The sequence below is a fragment of the Callospermophilus lateralis genome, chromosome 13, assembly GCF_048772815.1.
Source record: "Callospermophilus lateralis isolate mCalLat2 chromosome 13, mCalLat2.hap1, whole genome shotgun sequence".
Classification (NCBI taxonomy): Eukaryota; Metazoa; Chordata; class Mammalia; order Rodentia; family Sciuridae; genus Callospermophilus; species Callospermophilus lateralis.
This window is the reverse complement of record NC_135317.1, coordinates 36278738-36296145: the sequence shown is the minus strand read 5'-3', so window position 1 is coordinate 36296145 and position 17408 is coordinate 36278738. Positions and strand designations below refer to the sequence as shown.

At 34.4% G+C, this 17408-nt stretch overlaps 1 protein-coding gene across 1 annotated transcript in view; it reads left to right on the top strand.

Annotated features, from left to right (window-relative positions):
- Positions 1-17408, top strand: part of Malrd1 (MAM and LDL receptor class A domain containing 1) — a 638713-nt gene that overhangs the window by 395145 nt on the left and 226160 nt on the right. Inside the window, exon 29 of the mRNA XM_076872892.1 lies at positions 10632-10815. Coding sequence (XP_076729007.1) covers positions 10632-10815 — 184 coding nt within the window. The remainder of the gene's footprint in view (positions 1-10631; positions 10816-17408) is intronic.

Here is a 17408-nt window from a genome sequence, read left to right as displayed (position 1 = left end):
TTATCTCTGCCTCTTCTTCTCCATCAATATCATCACCATCAGCAACATCAAAAGAGCTTTTGTGTCCCATGTCCATGTGCTATCTGAAATCTTTTACCTGTATTATCTCTTTAAACCATCACATGCTATGTATTAGGACCCATAGTTCACAACCCTGCCCCCATACATCAATTCAATATCGAAAAATATATATTTTTTTGAAAATTGGAAACTCACTTGACATCAAGTCTGACAAAACTGACATGAGACTATTTGTAGTCAATAGTCAATTTTAGACATTTTGACTTATCTACTGTTAAGAAAATACAAAAGAGAATTTCTATTTTGGTGAATCCAGTGATTTATTCAATCAAGATATTTCTTACACATACATAATATATACTTTGCTGAGTACTCATACCTTTATATATTTTATTTTGTGTCTACTTTTAGTGTTGGTTTTCATAAAGTTTAATACTGAGAACTTAACTTTTAATACTTGCTGAAAGTTTTTCATTTATGCTTTGTAAACAATATATACAGTTGTTCCTTCGGAAAAATAATTTTGTACAAAAATATTAGCTTGAAGATTGTCGTTCATTTATTGAGATTGAAAGATTGCCCTCTCCCATGCATACATTGGTTTTATTTTCTCTTTCATTATTCTCCACCCTTTGAGGAAAACAAGTGAACTGAGTGTTATACAGTAATTTTGTTGTAAAATGCTGTTCTGTTTGCACTGAATGGTTATCAACCTCATGAACGACCGAATGCCATGAGACACATAAAATCATTCATAACTGACATCTTGCTTTTGACATTGCTGCCTTTTCTTATTATTCTTCCTGTCAGGTGCTTCCTAAGGACTTTTCACTTTTATTTTTTCCCATTGTTCTTCTATGTCCGACCATATGATTTTTTTCTTTTCTCCTTCAGAAACCAAATGTACTGTGAAAGACGGTGAAAATCGGCCATCAACCTCTAAGTAGAAAATCATCTTGAATATCATAGAGAGGGATCTTAATTGGGTTAGTGAGCCTTTTCCATACAGAGTGTAGCCAAGACCTTGCAAGAGTCACTCTGAAAGTTACTTTGTGAGAACAATAAGCTCCATGACCTATTCAACATTTCACACACTTCTCGCTACTTTTTATATCATCAAAGATTTAGATCAACAAGAGTAGGTGCTAGGAAACTTACCTACATAATTATAATAACTCACTGGTGGAAAAATACCTTTTGGTGAGTTTTAAAATGTTAATTCAACGTGTGTGAAATTTAGTTATGTAATATAAACCCATTAAAATTAGTTTTTACCATTAGCACAGACAGAATCTAAGATCCTGGAGTCATTCAGGGAATTTTTGAATAAACTTTCAGCCAATGGTAACAAGTCTATTCAACATCTTAGTTCACTCAGTTTAGATGAAATGTACATGCATTCATTAAACAAATGAATGTTCAGTGTCTACACTCGGCCAAGCTGTCTTTAAGGCATGCAAGATCCAGAGGTGAATAAGATGGAGAAGGCTCTGTTCCTCATGTGTCCCCAGGGACTTTACACTGTGGTGGGAAGACAGACAATTAATACAGTTTTGGAAAGTGAAAAGTGAAAGTTGCTGTAAAAATGAAAGCAAATCAGTTCCATATGAGAATAGTAACCATCTGAAACTTCTGAAATATTTTCTCAAGGTGACATTGAAAGGGGAAAGTCCAGTCCCTAAATTCCACTTTGCTGTTATTCCAGTAAGTGCATCCTGCTGTGTCTTCTCTTTCTCCCCAGACTAATCATAAAGCCCTTGTCCACAGTTTGGCGGGGAAAAAACAGCTAGTTTAGTTCTTTTATACTGATACAATTGCACACCATTTTCCAACACTCAGTTATGTAATGCAGTCCTGTTCCTCTTCACATGAGTGTGTATTTGTAGAGGAATTTATTTCATTTGCAGTTATTTGTTGAGCACCTCCTATATGTAAGACACTATACAAAAAATAGTAACTGTGGTTAGTGCTGTTAAGAAGTACGCTGTGCTCTGAGATTGTGTGGCAGGGGCCCTTGTTGAGGGTGTCCATGAGGACTGCCAGGAAGAAGTGAAAATTTGACTGGGAAGTGAATAGGAATAAACTAGGTTGGAATGGAGGAAAAAGAAAGAGCATTCCCTATAAATGTTCTGAGATGGGGGGGGAGCTTGGCCATTGAAGGACTAAGGGAGGGTGGGTATAACAGGAGCAGGAAAAATAAAGAGAAGCCTGGTATGAAATGAGATTGAGCAGAGGCCTCTGAGCTCCTTTAACCTGAGATTGTGCTGTCTGCTTATCAATCATGGGCATCCTTCAGTTACATTATAAGCATTAATTTCATAAGATCACTTGATTGACCAATTTTGTTCAATAGGCACATCAAGGATAGTGCTTATTGAACATGCACACTACTTATTTAGGCGTAATTCGCACTACCTCTACAAAGATGGATCCATGCCACAGCTACTCTACCACATGGACCATCAGTGCCCACATGTTCCTGCTTGAAGAATATCTTGATGATATATTTAGTGGATGAGAAAATGGCCATGGAACAGAGATACTGTGGAACCCTTGAGGTGCAGACCCAATATGTGTGACTATTCACTTGAGGCCATCATAGAAGAAAAATGATTTAACTTCGCTAGCTATGTTTGAAGACCTAAAGAGTTTTCAGATGTTGTATTATTGACTTCTAGTCAGGAATGTGGTTTATGTTACCAAATAGACATGAGGGAAAAAGCGAACAAGTGTGTGCAGAATGAAAAAGATCAAATAAGTTGTGCTTGAGGATATCATGACTGCTTTGTGGACAGATGTGACCAGCAGCGTGAGAATCTCTTTATACCATATTAAGAACGTGGCTTTTGCAGGGCATGGCAGCACGTGCATGTAATCCCAGTGGCTTGGAGGCTGAGGCAGGAGGATTGCAAGTTCCTCAGCGACTTAGCAAGACCCTGTCCCTAAACAAAATATAAAACAGGCTGGGGATGTGGTTTAGGGGTTAAGGGCCCCTGGGTTCAATCCCCAGTACCAAAACAAAACAAAACAATCCCTGAAAGAATGTAGCTCTTAATCCCAAAGGAGCAACTTTGAAGGCCTTTTTCTAGCTGAGATATTACAAAAACAAACATATACTTGTATATAGGGGCCTTTATGTCATGTGTGTGTTTGTATGAACAGAAACAAGCTAAATTTTCTATTATAGAATGTGAACGAGTTTATGATTCTGTGGTTTGAAATCCTGGGAAGCAAAGATTGGTATAGTAAAAAAATGAAAGTGATTACAAAAAAATGATTTGTATAACTTCAGTTTCACTCATCTTTATAATGCTTTGCATTAAACTGCCTAAGTCACCTGAGGGTCCCATTTTAGTTGCCCAAATCTTCAAAGAAAATTGTCAGGAAATAAGTGTTTTGAATTTAAAGGAATGCTATTCTATCAAACAAGTGAGGGTCTACTGCCTGTTTAAAATAATTTGACAACACATGTAAAATATTTTTGAAAATGTCTATGATTGCAAATATCTACCCAATGAGTAAATTTGTTTAACCCTCTAAATTATTCTTTTAAGGTAGAAAATTTCCTGGAAAAACCAGAGCCACTGACTTCAGATTGTCTTCTAATGATATTAGCTATTTGTAAGAGAGTTTTGAGTAAGAGATCTTATGCAAATTTTAAATCATCTATACTTGTTTTCACTGTTTTTGAGAATCAAAATAGCATTAGCATATATAAATTAACTTTTGATATATTTGCAATTTAAGGAATAAACATTTTTTATTACAGGTACTCACTTTTTTTTCAGATACTTAATATTTTAGATTACTTAAAGAAATACACACGCACACACACACACACATACACACATATATATAGATACAGATATTCAAAATTTTATCCATTCTTTTCCATTTCTTAAAAGATTTTTAAAATATATTTTATTTTAAGTGTGAAGGATTTTAATGTCAGTAAAACCATCTATGTGGCTTGAAATATCCTACATTCTAGTCTTTCCCTTGGCAGGAAATAAAACTGGGGACTATGCAGTGATTCCATTGAAACACATATGAAATGATTTTCTTTTGTTGTTAGATTTAAAAGGATTCTTATATGGCATTGAATCTTCTTTGATATCATTCACATGCTTAATATTTTGTGAGCATTATGTTTATTTAAATGTAATGATTTTTCTTTTTTTATTGGTTCTTCTTAGTTATACATGATAATACAATTCATTTTGATAAAATTATACAAGCATAGAATATATCTTACTCTAATTAGAACTCCATTCTTGTCAGTGGGCACAAGGTATTTTCATATGTGCACATAGGAAAATTGCATTAGATTTATTCTACTGACTGTTCCAAAAATGTTTTTTTTTATTTAGATGACAAAATAAATTGAGAGATATATAATCAAAAATTTTTTTAGTGGGGTCTTTATTTATTTATTTTTAATGAATTGGTACAATTGCGCAGGCTGAGTAGCCACTGAACTTCCTGCTAGGGAGACAAAGTAAGGTAGGATTGATAAGAAGTTCCCAGTTCTTTTAAAATTGTTTGATGTAATTTTGGTTGACAACCCACAGAGGATGCTGTTTTTCTGTGGAGTTTTTTTTTTTTTTTTTAAAGTACGTTATTTTCTTTTTTTTATTAGCTACAAATGACATTACAATGATCTTCACAATCCATACATTTGAATCAAATGGGGTATAATTTTCCATTTTTCTGATTGTACAGATTGCAGAATCACACTGGTCTTAGAGTCACCTATATACATACAGCAATCATAATGTCTATTCTATTCTGCTGCCGTTCCTATCCCCCTTCCCTTCCTCTCCCCTCCCCTCCCATCTCTCTACCCAATCTAATGTGACACACTTTTTTTTTTTTTTCTCCTCACAACATCATACATGTATTCAGTATAACAATGAGGGTCTTCTTCCATCTTCTGTGCAATTCCCCTTCTCCTTCCTTTTCCCTCCCACCTCTCTTCCCTATTTAGTGGTAATCTTCTCATGCTCTTCCTTCCTATTCCATTTTGAGTCACCCACTTTATATCAGAGGAGACATTCGGCATTTGTTTTTTTAGGGATTGGCTAAATTCACTTAGCATAATCTGCTCTAATGCAACTTCCTGCAAATGCCATGATCTTGTTATTTTTTAGTGCTGAGTAATATTCCATTGTGTATAAATGCCACATTTTTTTTTTTATCCATTCATCTACTGAAGGGCATCTAGGCTGGTTCCACAGTCTAGCTATTGTGAATTGTGCTGCTATAAACATTGATGTGGCTGTGTCCCTGTAGTATGCTCTTTTTAGGTCTTTTGGGTATAGTCCAAGAAGGGGAATAGCTGGGTCAAATGGTGGTTCCATTCCCAGCTTTCCAAGGAATCTCCATACTGCTTTCCAAATTGGCTACACCAATTTGCAGTCCCACCAGCAATGTATGAATGTACCTTTTCCCCTGCATCCTCGCCAGCACTTATTGTTATTTGACTTCATAATCGCTTCAAATGGGAATGAAGGGAACTGAGTGGGGATAGGAATAGGAAAGGCAGTAGAATGGATTGGTCATAACACAACCAGTGGAACCAGTATACACAACCAGTGAAACCCCATATCATATAAAACCACAAGAATTGGATCCTAATTGGAATAGGTTATGCTCCATGTATGTACAACATGTCAAAGTACACTCTACTGTCATGTATATGTAAAAAGAACAAATAAAAATAAAATTAAAAAACTTGCTCACCAAATGTTAAAATAAAAGAAACTATGCTTTCTTCTACATTAAAAATGAACAAAAGTCAAATACTGCTTACTTTTTCTGACTTTCTTAGATTTGATTTGATAAATTCTTGTTACTTACGAGAATTACATAATTTGTATATATAATATTCATGATGCATAAAATGCTCATGTAATAAGAGAAGATTTTTAATATTGAATAGATTTTTAAAATTTTAGAACAGTTTTTGACCCACACTCTTTTTTTCCTGTTATTAACATCTTACAGTACCTTAGTCTCAATAAATAAGCCAACAATGGACTTTATTAGTAACTGAAGTCTATTTTTTTAATCCAGATTTCCTCATTTTGCCCCTAATGTCCTATTTTTCTTGTATTACTTGTATTTCCTGGCCTCTACTTGTTTGTGGTAGTTTCTCAGATTTTCCTCCTTTTGATGATGTGGACAGTTTTGAGGAGTAGTGACCAGATATTTTGAAGACTCTCCATTCACTGTATTTAATCATCAGATGCTTATTTGATTTGGGTAATATGTTTGGAGAGTGAGACCCCAGGGGGTGCCATTGTTTTCACAGCTTATCAAGGATGCGTGCTACCAAAATGAGATATGACTGGTGATATCAACCTGGATCACCTGGCCTGAAATAGTGTCAGGTTTCCCCTCCATTTTCACATTGTCCTCTTTAAAAGAGTCACTGCATGCAGTCTACACTGAAGGAGTGGCAATTTACAGTCCACCTGCTTAACACTGGAGTATTTATGCAAATGATTCAGAATCCTTCAGTGTGGAGAGGGTTTATCTGTTCTTCCTATTACTTATTTATTCAACCATTTGTTTATATTAGTATGGATCCATTGGTATTTCTTATAGACTGGACATTGTAGTTCAATAATACATCATTTATTTTGTTGTTCAAGTTCTTTCTTTGGGCACTGAGGCTTCTTTTAGTTGACTTCTGTATGGCTTTTACATACCCCCTGTCATTTTGGGTATTTATTTAAGCTCTTGCTCACCTTCTAGCTAAGGCTTTTGTGTGTTTCCTGAGCCAGTTCAGAATCAGCTATTTCTCCAAGGGCCCCAGTTCTTTTTACTGGAAATTGGTTTTAGAAACCAGATCTGAGCATTAAGTCAGGTCTTATTGCTTGTAGGGCCTCTAAGCTGGTGTGTGTGTGTGTGTGTGTGTGTGTGTGTGTGTGTGTCTGGTTACTAATCTGTAAATATATATTTCTGTGTATATACATGTATCTATAAATATTTCTTTATGTAACCATTCGTGTTTATACTAATCTAAATATCAAATCATGCCGTTTCCAAACATACTCCCTTACCACATGGGTCATTTTAGGCTCCTCCCTTAGCTTATCTGTAACCTTTCACTGGAACACTGGAAACCTGGCTCCCATCATCTTCCAGAAATGTAATTATTTTTTCAGTTCTAGTGTACATCTTTAGGGTATTTCAGAACTCTTGCAGCTTTCCAGAATGCCTATGTGCATCTCCTTTTCCTTTTATTTTTATAAGCCCTACTCATTTCCAAATTTAATTCCCTCATCTCCTCAGTGAGGTTTTTCACACCTTTGTCTTGTTTAGACTGATTTGTCAGATTCTGCATTTTTTCCTGGAATATTTCAAATTTTTGAGTGAATATTTCAAATTTTTTATTTTTCTAATCATATGCACTAAGTTTAGTCTTTGTGTTGTAAAGTGACATGGGTTTTAATAAATGCCCAATGGCTTACATTTATTACTGTGTAATATATAGAGAAATTTTTCTCTCATAAAATGTTTCCCTGTGCTTCTCCTATTGAAGTCTTTTTCCATCTCTCCCAGACCACTGGCACCCCTGAATTTTTTACCATTTCTATAGTTTCTGCATTTCTAGAATGTCATGAAAATTGGATTTAAAGGAGTATTTGAGGAAGAGTATAATGATTCTTCAAATATTAAGATTTCTGTAGGGACTAGGGATATAGCTCAATGGCAGAACACGTGTTTACCGTGGGTGTGACCCTTGGTTCAATCCTGGGCACCACAAAAATTAAAAAGAAAACGGTTATAAATATTAGCAAAGAAAGTGTGACTTGTTTTTGGCAGAGTTCCATTGCAGAAAGAAATAACAAGCACTTCAAAATGATAAGACCACAATATTATGATGAATGTCTTAGTTTTCCTTTTATTTGAGAATATCTTGGGGGATGTTTTGGGGACCCTGGTATAGCCTGACAGGGATGGAAGTCGGACTTGTCTGCCCAGCCTTTGGTGTGTGGGTGAGAATCTGATTGGTTTTCCACTGATGTCTGGTTGTGATAGAACAGTTATTGTCCAAGTATTTCCTTTCTTATTAGACTTGCCCTTTCCTAGTCCTTTGGCTAGAAAGAGAAGTCTGTGTGCCTATTGGAGTTCCCAGGTTGCTAGTTTTTAATAATTTACTTGGGGTATGTGATGAAAAAAGAAAACATTAACAATTCACCATCTTGTGGTTCTTTGAGACTTGAGGTCTACCATCTTCTTTCTACTTTTCAAAGCCTTCTTAGATTTTTGTATAATTATATGTAATGTCCAGGAGGAACATGAAAAAGCAACTCCACTAAAATCTTTCCAGAAAAAAGAAAATATAGTAACTGAGTAGGTATGATACTGATGGGTGACTAGAACAGAGACTGATGTAGAAACTCTACATCTGTATTATGATAAAGATATAAGTGGAGAAAGGAAGGATTGCTTAAGTGGTTTCAGGAAAATGGACTAATTCTTTGTGAAAAGTTTAGATATTCACTTTAAACATGATACTGAAGTTCCAAGTGGTTCTATTTATTAATATGCCTTTGTATTTGTAGTGGCTTTATATTTTTTAGTACTTTTAGCTGCTTTCCTTCCTATGACCAGAAAGGAAAGACAGACGGCGTAAAGTATGACGGCCAACACTTTGACTACAAAAGCAAATGTGCAATGCAGGCTCAGGGCCAGGACACACACTGTGTGGGGAATCAATTCCAGGTTGGGAAAAACATGACATTGAATACGTAACATTTCTCCAGTTTCTGTAATTTAACCATTTTGGTATTTGTGCCTATTTTTTTTTACTATTATTAGTGTGTTTAATCACTTTTTATATGTTTATTTTCTTGAGGTCTTCAATTTAAAATTTACATAAGGGCTAGGGATTTAGCTTACTGGTAGAGTACTTGCCTAGCATGCAGGAGGCCCTGGGTTCAATCTCTGGTAGCACTAAAGAAATAAAGTTCACATGAGTGGGTTAAAAGGGAGAAATTTTTGTCTTTCTTGGTTTAAAATGAGTTGAAATCCACATATCAAGTAAGTAAGTAAAGGAGCTCTGTAAATGGAACAAAAATTTGCAAGTTGACTATATGATCAGTTTTCAAAATTTTTTTTCTTCATTAAGGATGTGTGTTTGTGTATGTGTGTGTATGTGTGTGTGTGTTTGAGAGAGAGAGAGAGAGAGAAAGAGAACATTTTCATAGTGATTTATTTTTTATAAATTCTATATTAGATTAATTCTCCTATAGGATAGGCTCCCTATATTCTTTTTTTTTACCCAAAGTATATAAATCTGCAACTGGCAACATATAAGCATTAAGTATTTGCTAAATAAATGGATAAATAAATAAATAAATCTCCTTTGTTCATTTGGATGAATACCTGGTAGTTATAGGCATAAGAGTTGATGTTATATCCAAATTAAAACAATAGCAAATATAATAAAATTCTATTTTATACTCATGAATGTTTTCCAAAATCATTTACCCTCATTTTCTTTTCTATCACATAAAATCACAGTGAATATTTAAGTCTGTTCTTTTCTTTCTTTTTTGTTTTATTAGAAGCCCAGTTGTAAGATTTAACAAATGGCTCATATTTTATTGATTAAAAGGAAACATGAACCCTTTTTTGATGTTATTTGTTGAAAATCTTTGGGGGCTTGGTATACCTGATGAGTGGTTTTGTAACTGTGGAGGCAGATGCATAGGGAAAGTTGATAAAGTTTATGAATTAAGAAAGGCTTTCATCAATATTCATGCTTCTAATATTGGTAAGTGTCAGACAGACCCCTCTACTTTAATCTTTAATTTAATTAATAATCTCTTTGATTCCAAATCACTAAAACATCACTGTGAATCAAAGACTAACCTTAAAAAGAACTTCTTTTTAGTTGTCAGAAAAATATGACATTTCATTAATTAAATGTGAATTTCCCATCCCCTTCCATGTAGAAGTCACTTAACTCTGAGTATAGAGATTCATCATTGTTTTCAGAAAAATGCTGAAGGATCTATCTATAAATTTATAATTGTTTTTCAAAGTAAATTTTAAGTTAATTGATACATGGTTACACTTTCTATCACCCAGAGAAAGAATCATATAATATCTATTTCTCCTGCAACAGAACAAGACATTACTCATATTTTTAATATTAATTTTTTCAAAGCATGAAAACATGAATTTATAACTTTTCGAATCCCTCTTTAATAGACATTTATTTTTCTTTTTGGTTTATATTATTCAAAGTACCTGTAAATTATATATTTCATAGTGGTACAGTATTAATCTGTTGGAACATCTCATTTGATTTTCTGGATGCTATTCTATTAAATGCTCCCCTCTATTCCAATATTTCGATTACAAGTTTCAGACAAGGGCCTTATATATTTATCCTAAAATCAAAGTGACCTAGCACCAAATACTGTTTTGAGGGGAACTAATCTTAAATGATAAACTCTGTTAAAGACATTTTATCAATGTTCCAATGTTTTTTCAGTTTTCATTGGTCAGTTGGTTTTGTGCTAAATAACAGGGTATTTATTATTAATGCTGTCATTGTTGTTTTTAATTATTTCCCTTTTTAACTTCAGACAGATAAAGGACTCTCAGAAGTATGGCAAGAAAGCAGGCAGAACCCTGGTAATCAGTGGCAAAAAGCTGTCATTCTGCTAGGAAAGCAGAGAAACTTTGAAGTTATCTTTCAAGGTATCAGGACAAGGGACCTGGGAGGAGGAGCTGCAATTGATGATATCGAATTTACAAATTGCACAACTGGTAAGTTTCTGGAGAGCATTTCTATTTGGAAGCAGAGTTATAAAAGGTCCTGTTGTGTACTTTGAATACACATGCAAATTCACATGTTGCAACACAGTTAAGAGCTAACCTCTGTATTAGTCCATTTGACAGGCTGTAACAACATAACATAAGCTGGGTGGCTTATCAGCAACCGAAAATTATTAAAATTATTTCTCACAGTTCTTGAGGCTGGAAAGTCCCAGACTGGTTGGCAGGTGGGGTGCTGGCAGACCCCATGTTGTGTGAGGGCTTGTTTTTTGGCTTACACAACTTTCTTGTTGTGTCCCCACATTCTGGAAGGGCAAATGAGCTTCGCTGGGCCTATTTTATAAAGATACTGATTCCATTAGTGAAGGCTCAGTTCCTATGACCTAAACTCCCTGAAAAAGGCTTTACTTCCTAATAATATCATCTTGGAGGGTAGGAGTTCAAAATATAAATTTAAGGGGAAAATAAATATGCAGATGATAGCAATACCTCTCCATTTATCAGTTACAGAAAGGACTCCCCTCTTCTTTCCACACTATCCCCTAACACGTGGATGTATTCTTTAAATTTTTTTTCAACACACTGTAAAATGTAAGTTTAAGATTTACAACCAGCAGGGCTTGGTAGTGTACACCTATAATATCAGTGGCTCAGGAAGCTGAGGCAGGAGGATTGCAAATTCAAAGCAGCCTCAGCAGCTCAGCGAGGCCCTAAGTAACGTAGTAAGAGCCTATCTCAAAATAAAAAATAAAAAGGGCTGGGGATGTGGCTCAGTGGTTAAGCACTGGGTTCAATCCTTGGGACCAAAAAAAAAAAAAAAAAAAAAAGATTTACATCCATTTTTTAAAGCTTAAATTAGTGAAAAATGAACCAGTAAAAAAGATTAGAAGCTGAGAAATAAATTCAAGTAAAACTTGTGTTGAAAACTATGCTCAGGAGATTTAAAAATGCTATTCCAGCATGTGAACAAACAATAACTTGAAAAAATTTGCTATCCTTTATCATACTTCTAAATGTGAAATATAACTACACTGAGATTTTATTCATAAAACTATCCAGAAAATGTCAAAAATAATTATAGATACATTTGTACAATTCCATCGTTTGCAGAGTTCTTTAGGGGAAATTTTTCCATTTGATTTCCAAAATAGTCCTGTGATACATTCTGCCAATGAAGGATGTGCCTTCTGTGGTTTCCTATACTGATTCACTTGGCGGCGAGTCTCTGGGACTGAAGAGCTAAACCTGAATACTGTTTAATTTTATTGTTGCTCTCATATTAAAATATCTTTTCACTCAGGCAGTTCAAAAATGTGACTTTGGTTTTTGGTGATGTTATAGCATCTGTTCTTTTTATGAGCAGTGCTGCTTCAAAGGTTTCTGCTTCACAAGAAATACATCCTTTAAAATTTTACCCCCCACCCTGCTTTCCAGAAGAGGTAGATGCTACTCAGCTACCTTGAATATGTTACATAAGTTCATAACTCATGTGCCCCTGAGGATCCAGGGAGCATATAGCTCAGTATCTGTTGCTATGCAGGAGTCAAAAATCTGAGCTGGAAGCTGTTTGGGGTAGAGTGTCAAAGGAAATGTGGTTCCGCACATATAATCATGAAAAGGGAATGTTAGACGTGAGACTGTGCTTCTTAAATTCTTTCCTAGTCAATTTCCCAGTAATATGTTGATTTTCTATTATAATTTGTAACTCAATCTATAAATGATTTTGGCAACTTGAAGAGGAAAAATTCTTCAAAAGTTTTTTTTTCTAAGATTTTAGGAAAAAAGAAAGAAGCTTTTATTCAACAAAAATTCCTTCCTTTAAGGGAAGGAGAATGCTTCCTAGATGGGTTGATTCAGGACAGAAGGGAACTGAGAGTTATTATTCCTGGCTCATGGAAAAATTTGCCTGGCTCATGGAAAAATTTGCACTGTTTTTTCCCTTCCCTGTTTTCAAGTCGTTTGTTAATTTATGTAACGATAAGTAATTTTATTCCACTCAATCCGATACTCATCTTATTTGGGTGACATTTTAATGTCTTATAATTATTGATAAACTATATTTAAGTCTAACATGCTTTCTATGTTTTCAATAAAGAGACATTATGCTGTCACTTGCAGTTGAATATGATCAATCAATATTGAATACACCAATAGAGTCCTTGGTTTTCAATAGCTTAGTATGATATAATAAGGAGTATTTTCAAAGTATTTCTTACTTAAGATAGAACTAATTATTTGTAAGTATTATGAGAAACTTTGGAAACTATGAATGGAACTCAAACCAATGATATTGGAAATCCCCTAGTTTTAAGATATATGCCACTCATATGTCTGATGATCAATAGGAAGAAGCTTTGACTATGTTACCCTTAGTTGTTTTCCACTGTTGCCAGTTTTGAAGAGAATGGTATTTGACAGAACACCTATAAGTCAGGGAGGCACTTAGCATATAGTTAAGAACAAGGAATCTTGAAACAAAATACCTGGGTGTGGAATCTGGCTCTGCCACTTAGCTTGGGGAAATTGCATCATTTCACTTTGCCTCAGTTTCCATATCAGTAAAATTAAGATGATAAACAGGTAGTCCCATCATAGGTTTCGGTGAACATTAAATATGTTAATACATGTGAAGTTCTTGTAAATGATTTTGGCAACTTGAAGGGGAAAAATTCTTCAAAAGTTTTTTTCTAAGATTTTAGAAAGAAAGAAAGAAGCTTTTATTTAATGTACTCTTGGTACATTGCAAAGTTACTGTATCACATACTCAAAGCTTGCTTTATTGCCTTTTATTAGGAAACTAATTTGATATCATATATAAATAGGTTATCATAAAATTTATTGTGAAATTGTTGCCATTCTCTAGTTGAGATATAGAACTTAAAACAATAATGTTTATTTCTGTCATATTCCATCTAAAACACAGGGAAAAAAAGTTGATTTATGATACCTCATATATGAAATGTCTAGATTATGTAAATGTATAAATAGAAAGTAGATTAGAAATTATGTATGGCTGAGAGAATGATTTATAAGGTTTATTTTATAAGAAGATGAAAATATTATAATATTGTTTGCGGTGATCGTTCCACAACTTCATAAATACACTAAAGTCATTAAATGTTAAACTTTATATGGCTTTATATAGGTGAACTTAATGGCATCTTAATTATAAATGGTAAATCAGTGGACCTCTTTAAAATACGAAAAAGAAATGAGAGTAAATTCTGAAAGATGGTATGAAAGTGACAGAATAGCTTTTAGTGTTTCCCAAGTCTTCACATCAAAACAGAGCACCTGGTTAACAAAGTCAACCAGCCATGGAAAAACCTACACACAAAGTTATTTAAGAATACTCCCCTCTAAAGCCCAAGATACAAATCAATGGGAACAACCTTCAAACAGCAGCAAGACCTGGGTGCTACTTGTGTCTAAAGGAAAGAGGCACTAGCATGGGGAGGGAGCTAACAGATAATCATTGGAAGACACAGCCAGGTGGTTGGAGGGTAGCAGCACTGAGGAGGGTTTTATCCACTGGGAGAATGAATAGATCCTCAGGTCTATGGGGCAGGAACTGTCTAGACCCCTGAACTCTCTTAATAATCTGTGATTGCTCCAAGGTAATCTGACTTAAATCTGAGGTCTGTATGTATGTATTTTAAATTTCCAAATCATCAAGATTAAAATTTGAAGTGGAAGTAAGGAAATAAGTATGATATACAATATATATGATATAATGTGTGCATGCCACACATACATGTATACATATATATGTACATGTACATATTAATGATATATATTTAATGGTTATTTTTTATTTTTTAATGTTCTCAATACATGATGGTACTATCTTAAACTTACTATAAATTTTTGTTTTTTTACTTTCTAAAAGAATAACTAAAGCAAAAACATAGACATTTTCTGTGGTCCAAGAACACACTAAAAAGCATCTCTTCCTTTTTGGACAAGCTAATAAGGAAAATTTTTTATACTATCATTCAGGATCTGATTCTGTTTGGCTCTCTGATCCTTGGGTTTTCTATTTCCAAGGCTCCTCTGTAAACTCCCTCCAAGATACTGGTAAACCTGGGAACTCAAGGTAGGATTCAATAATTATCTAAGATATTGCCTCTTCTACTGAACAAAGAAAAATTCAATTGAATAATGACCAACTTTCAGTTCATGAAATAGGAAGAAATAATTTAGGGAATAGGAAATGTGTCTAGAATTCAATAAAATCTGATAAGTAGACAGCAGCTATTCTGTCTTTCTCTTTAAATTCATAAGTAGCAAACCACATCATATCCCCCTGCAAATAATCCTAAACATGAAAAGAAATATCTTGAGAATGAAATAAAAGAATCCAGCATAATTATAATTTTAGATGTCTAATGCATTGTCTTCACACCTACTTTGAAAAGACATCTTTTTTTATTATAGTCAATTTCACATCTTTCATTTTTTTCCTCTTAAAAAACTCTATATATGGCTCCTAAGTGTCCTTTAAACAGTAATTGATCTGGAGTGGAAAATAGTGGCATGATGGTAATGATTTCAGTGCAGAATCACTCTGGATTCAAATTGAACCTGGGAGATCACAAAACAGTGATTGCCCCATATAAAGTTCAAGAATAAATAAATGTATAAACAGAACCCTGTAGAGTTTGAATTTAAAACTTACCTTCTTAGTTAAGATGAAAAGCTATATTTCCGCTCAACCTATGAGTGTTCTAAATGCTGCATTCAGATTGCTCAGGATTTTCTTTTGAAGTAAGTGTGAGAAAAAGAAACAAAAAGTAGAAAAAATAATAAATGTCTTACCCTAGTGAAGTAAATAAAAGTGACATATTTTAATAGTGAATGATTAAATAATGTGTAGTACTTTATATTGTAAGGGCAGAAAAATGATTAATTAACAGATGTGTGGAAGGAAAGATAAATGGATGGAAGGATGGGTAAATGGATGGGTGGACAGATAGATTAAGATTAAATATATATATATATATATATATATATATATATATATATATATATATATATTTAACTCTTGGTATTAAGTGTGAAAATTCAGGACAGAAATAGTTCTTTTACTGAGGGAGTTACATTCTGGTGGCAGATGCAGATGATAAAGTAATTTGTAATATTACACCATGTAATGGTGACAGATGTCCTGAATGATATAGGAAGAAAGTGACAGAGAATTACTACCTTGATAAGAGTGGTCAGAAACAGTCTCTTCAAAAGTTACACATTTGAGCAAAGTCCTACATAAAATGAGAAAGCAACTATGCAAATATCTCAGGGAAGAACAACCCAGATCTAGGGACCAGCAAGGAGAGGGAAATACATTGCCGAAGCGATCAAGGGGTCAGGTAGCCTTGGTGCTCGTTGTGAAGAACCTTGTCATCAGAAATGCCTGCTCTGTACTAAGGCATTTCTTGCTGTGTGAGATTGAACAAGTCCCATCCAATATGTGCCTCATTTTATTTATGGGAATAAAAACAAAACTTACCTTATAAGGTGATCACGAGGATTTAAAATTAATATATGCCAGGTGCTTTGAGCCGTAACTCTTCATGGTTGCTACCTAATAAATGTTAGATATGATTTGCATCATCATGATCCTCATTATTGTCATTGAATTTAATTTAATCCCAACAACTCTGGAAAAGTGAGGTGTCCAGAAGTCACACTAAATAATACCAGCTCTGTTGGTTTCCATGCTGATTCTTTGTGGCACAAACACCTAGCCATATTTAGCTATGGTGTCATAGGATACTACCAAAATCTTGATAGATACTTGCTAAAATCAGCCACTTAGCACCAATATATCTGCGAAGTAAAATCAATATGCAGTAGTTACCAACTTGTCTTGAGTCCAGTGTGACAGAACACTAACAGCCATGACAAGTTACGTGAGACAAATGTATTCCTTACATAAGGCAGCAAGGAACCAAAGAAGCAGCCTAGAGTTGGTGGTAAGCTGGTCCCACGTTGCTCAGGGAAGCTGTCCAAGATGGATAAAGTCTCATCTGCTTGTGTAGCAGTTGTGCCCCAGCTAAGGGACCTGGGAAAGAAGCCCTCCTTTTTGTATCCTTGGGGAAACAGGACGTGCTTTGTCAAAGTATAGAAGGACATCCAGTAGATAACTATCCTGCAATACCTAGTTTGTCAATTATTTTTCAAAGGCCATTGAATGTAAATAGGTGATAACAGATATGTAATTAGTGTTATTTTACAACATCGTAAATCTCATTTTAAATTTTTTTAATATTCAAGCAATTGTTATTGTTGTAAACTTGTTTTGTTTTGGATTCAGGAAAACTTTTAAGAGGAAGGAGAGGAGGGAAAATAAACCTCTTATCTCTAAGTGTTATAAAACTTGAACCAGATCCAAGTCATAACAGTTTCTTTCTGTACCTGATGACATAGGGCTATTTTTATTCTAGGTTTCCTAATACACAGCACTGTAGCTTTTGTACCTAGAGCAAAAATTTTCTGCCTGAATTGATAAAATTTTAAAAATTTACTCTTTATGTCAGAGCCAATTCCTATCTTTAAATTAAACCTGGTGCTTTGACTTAAGC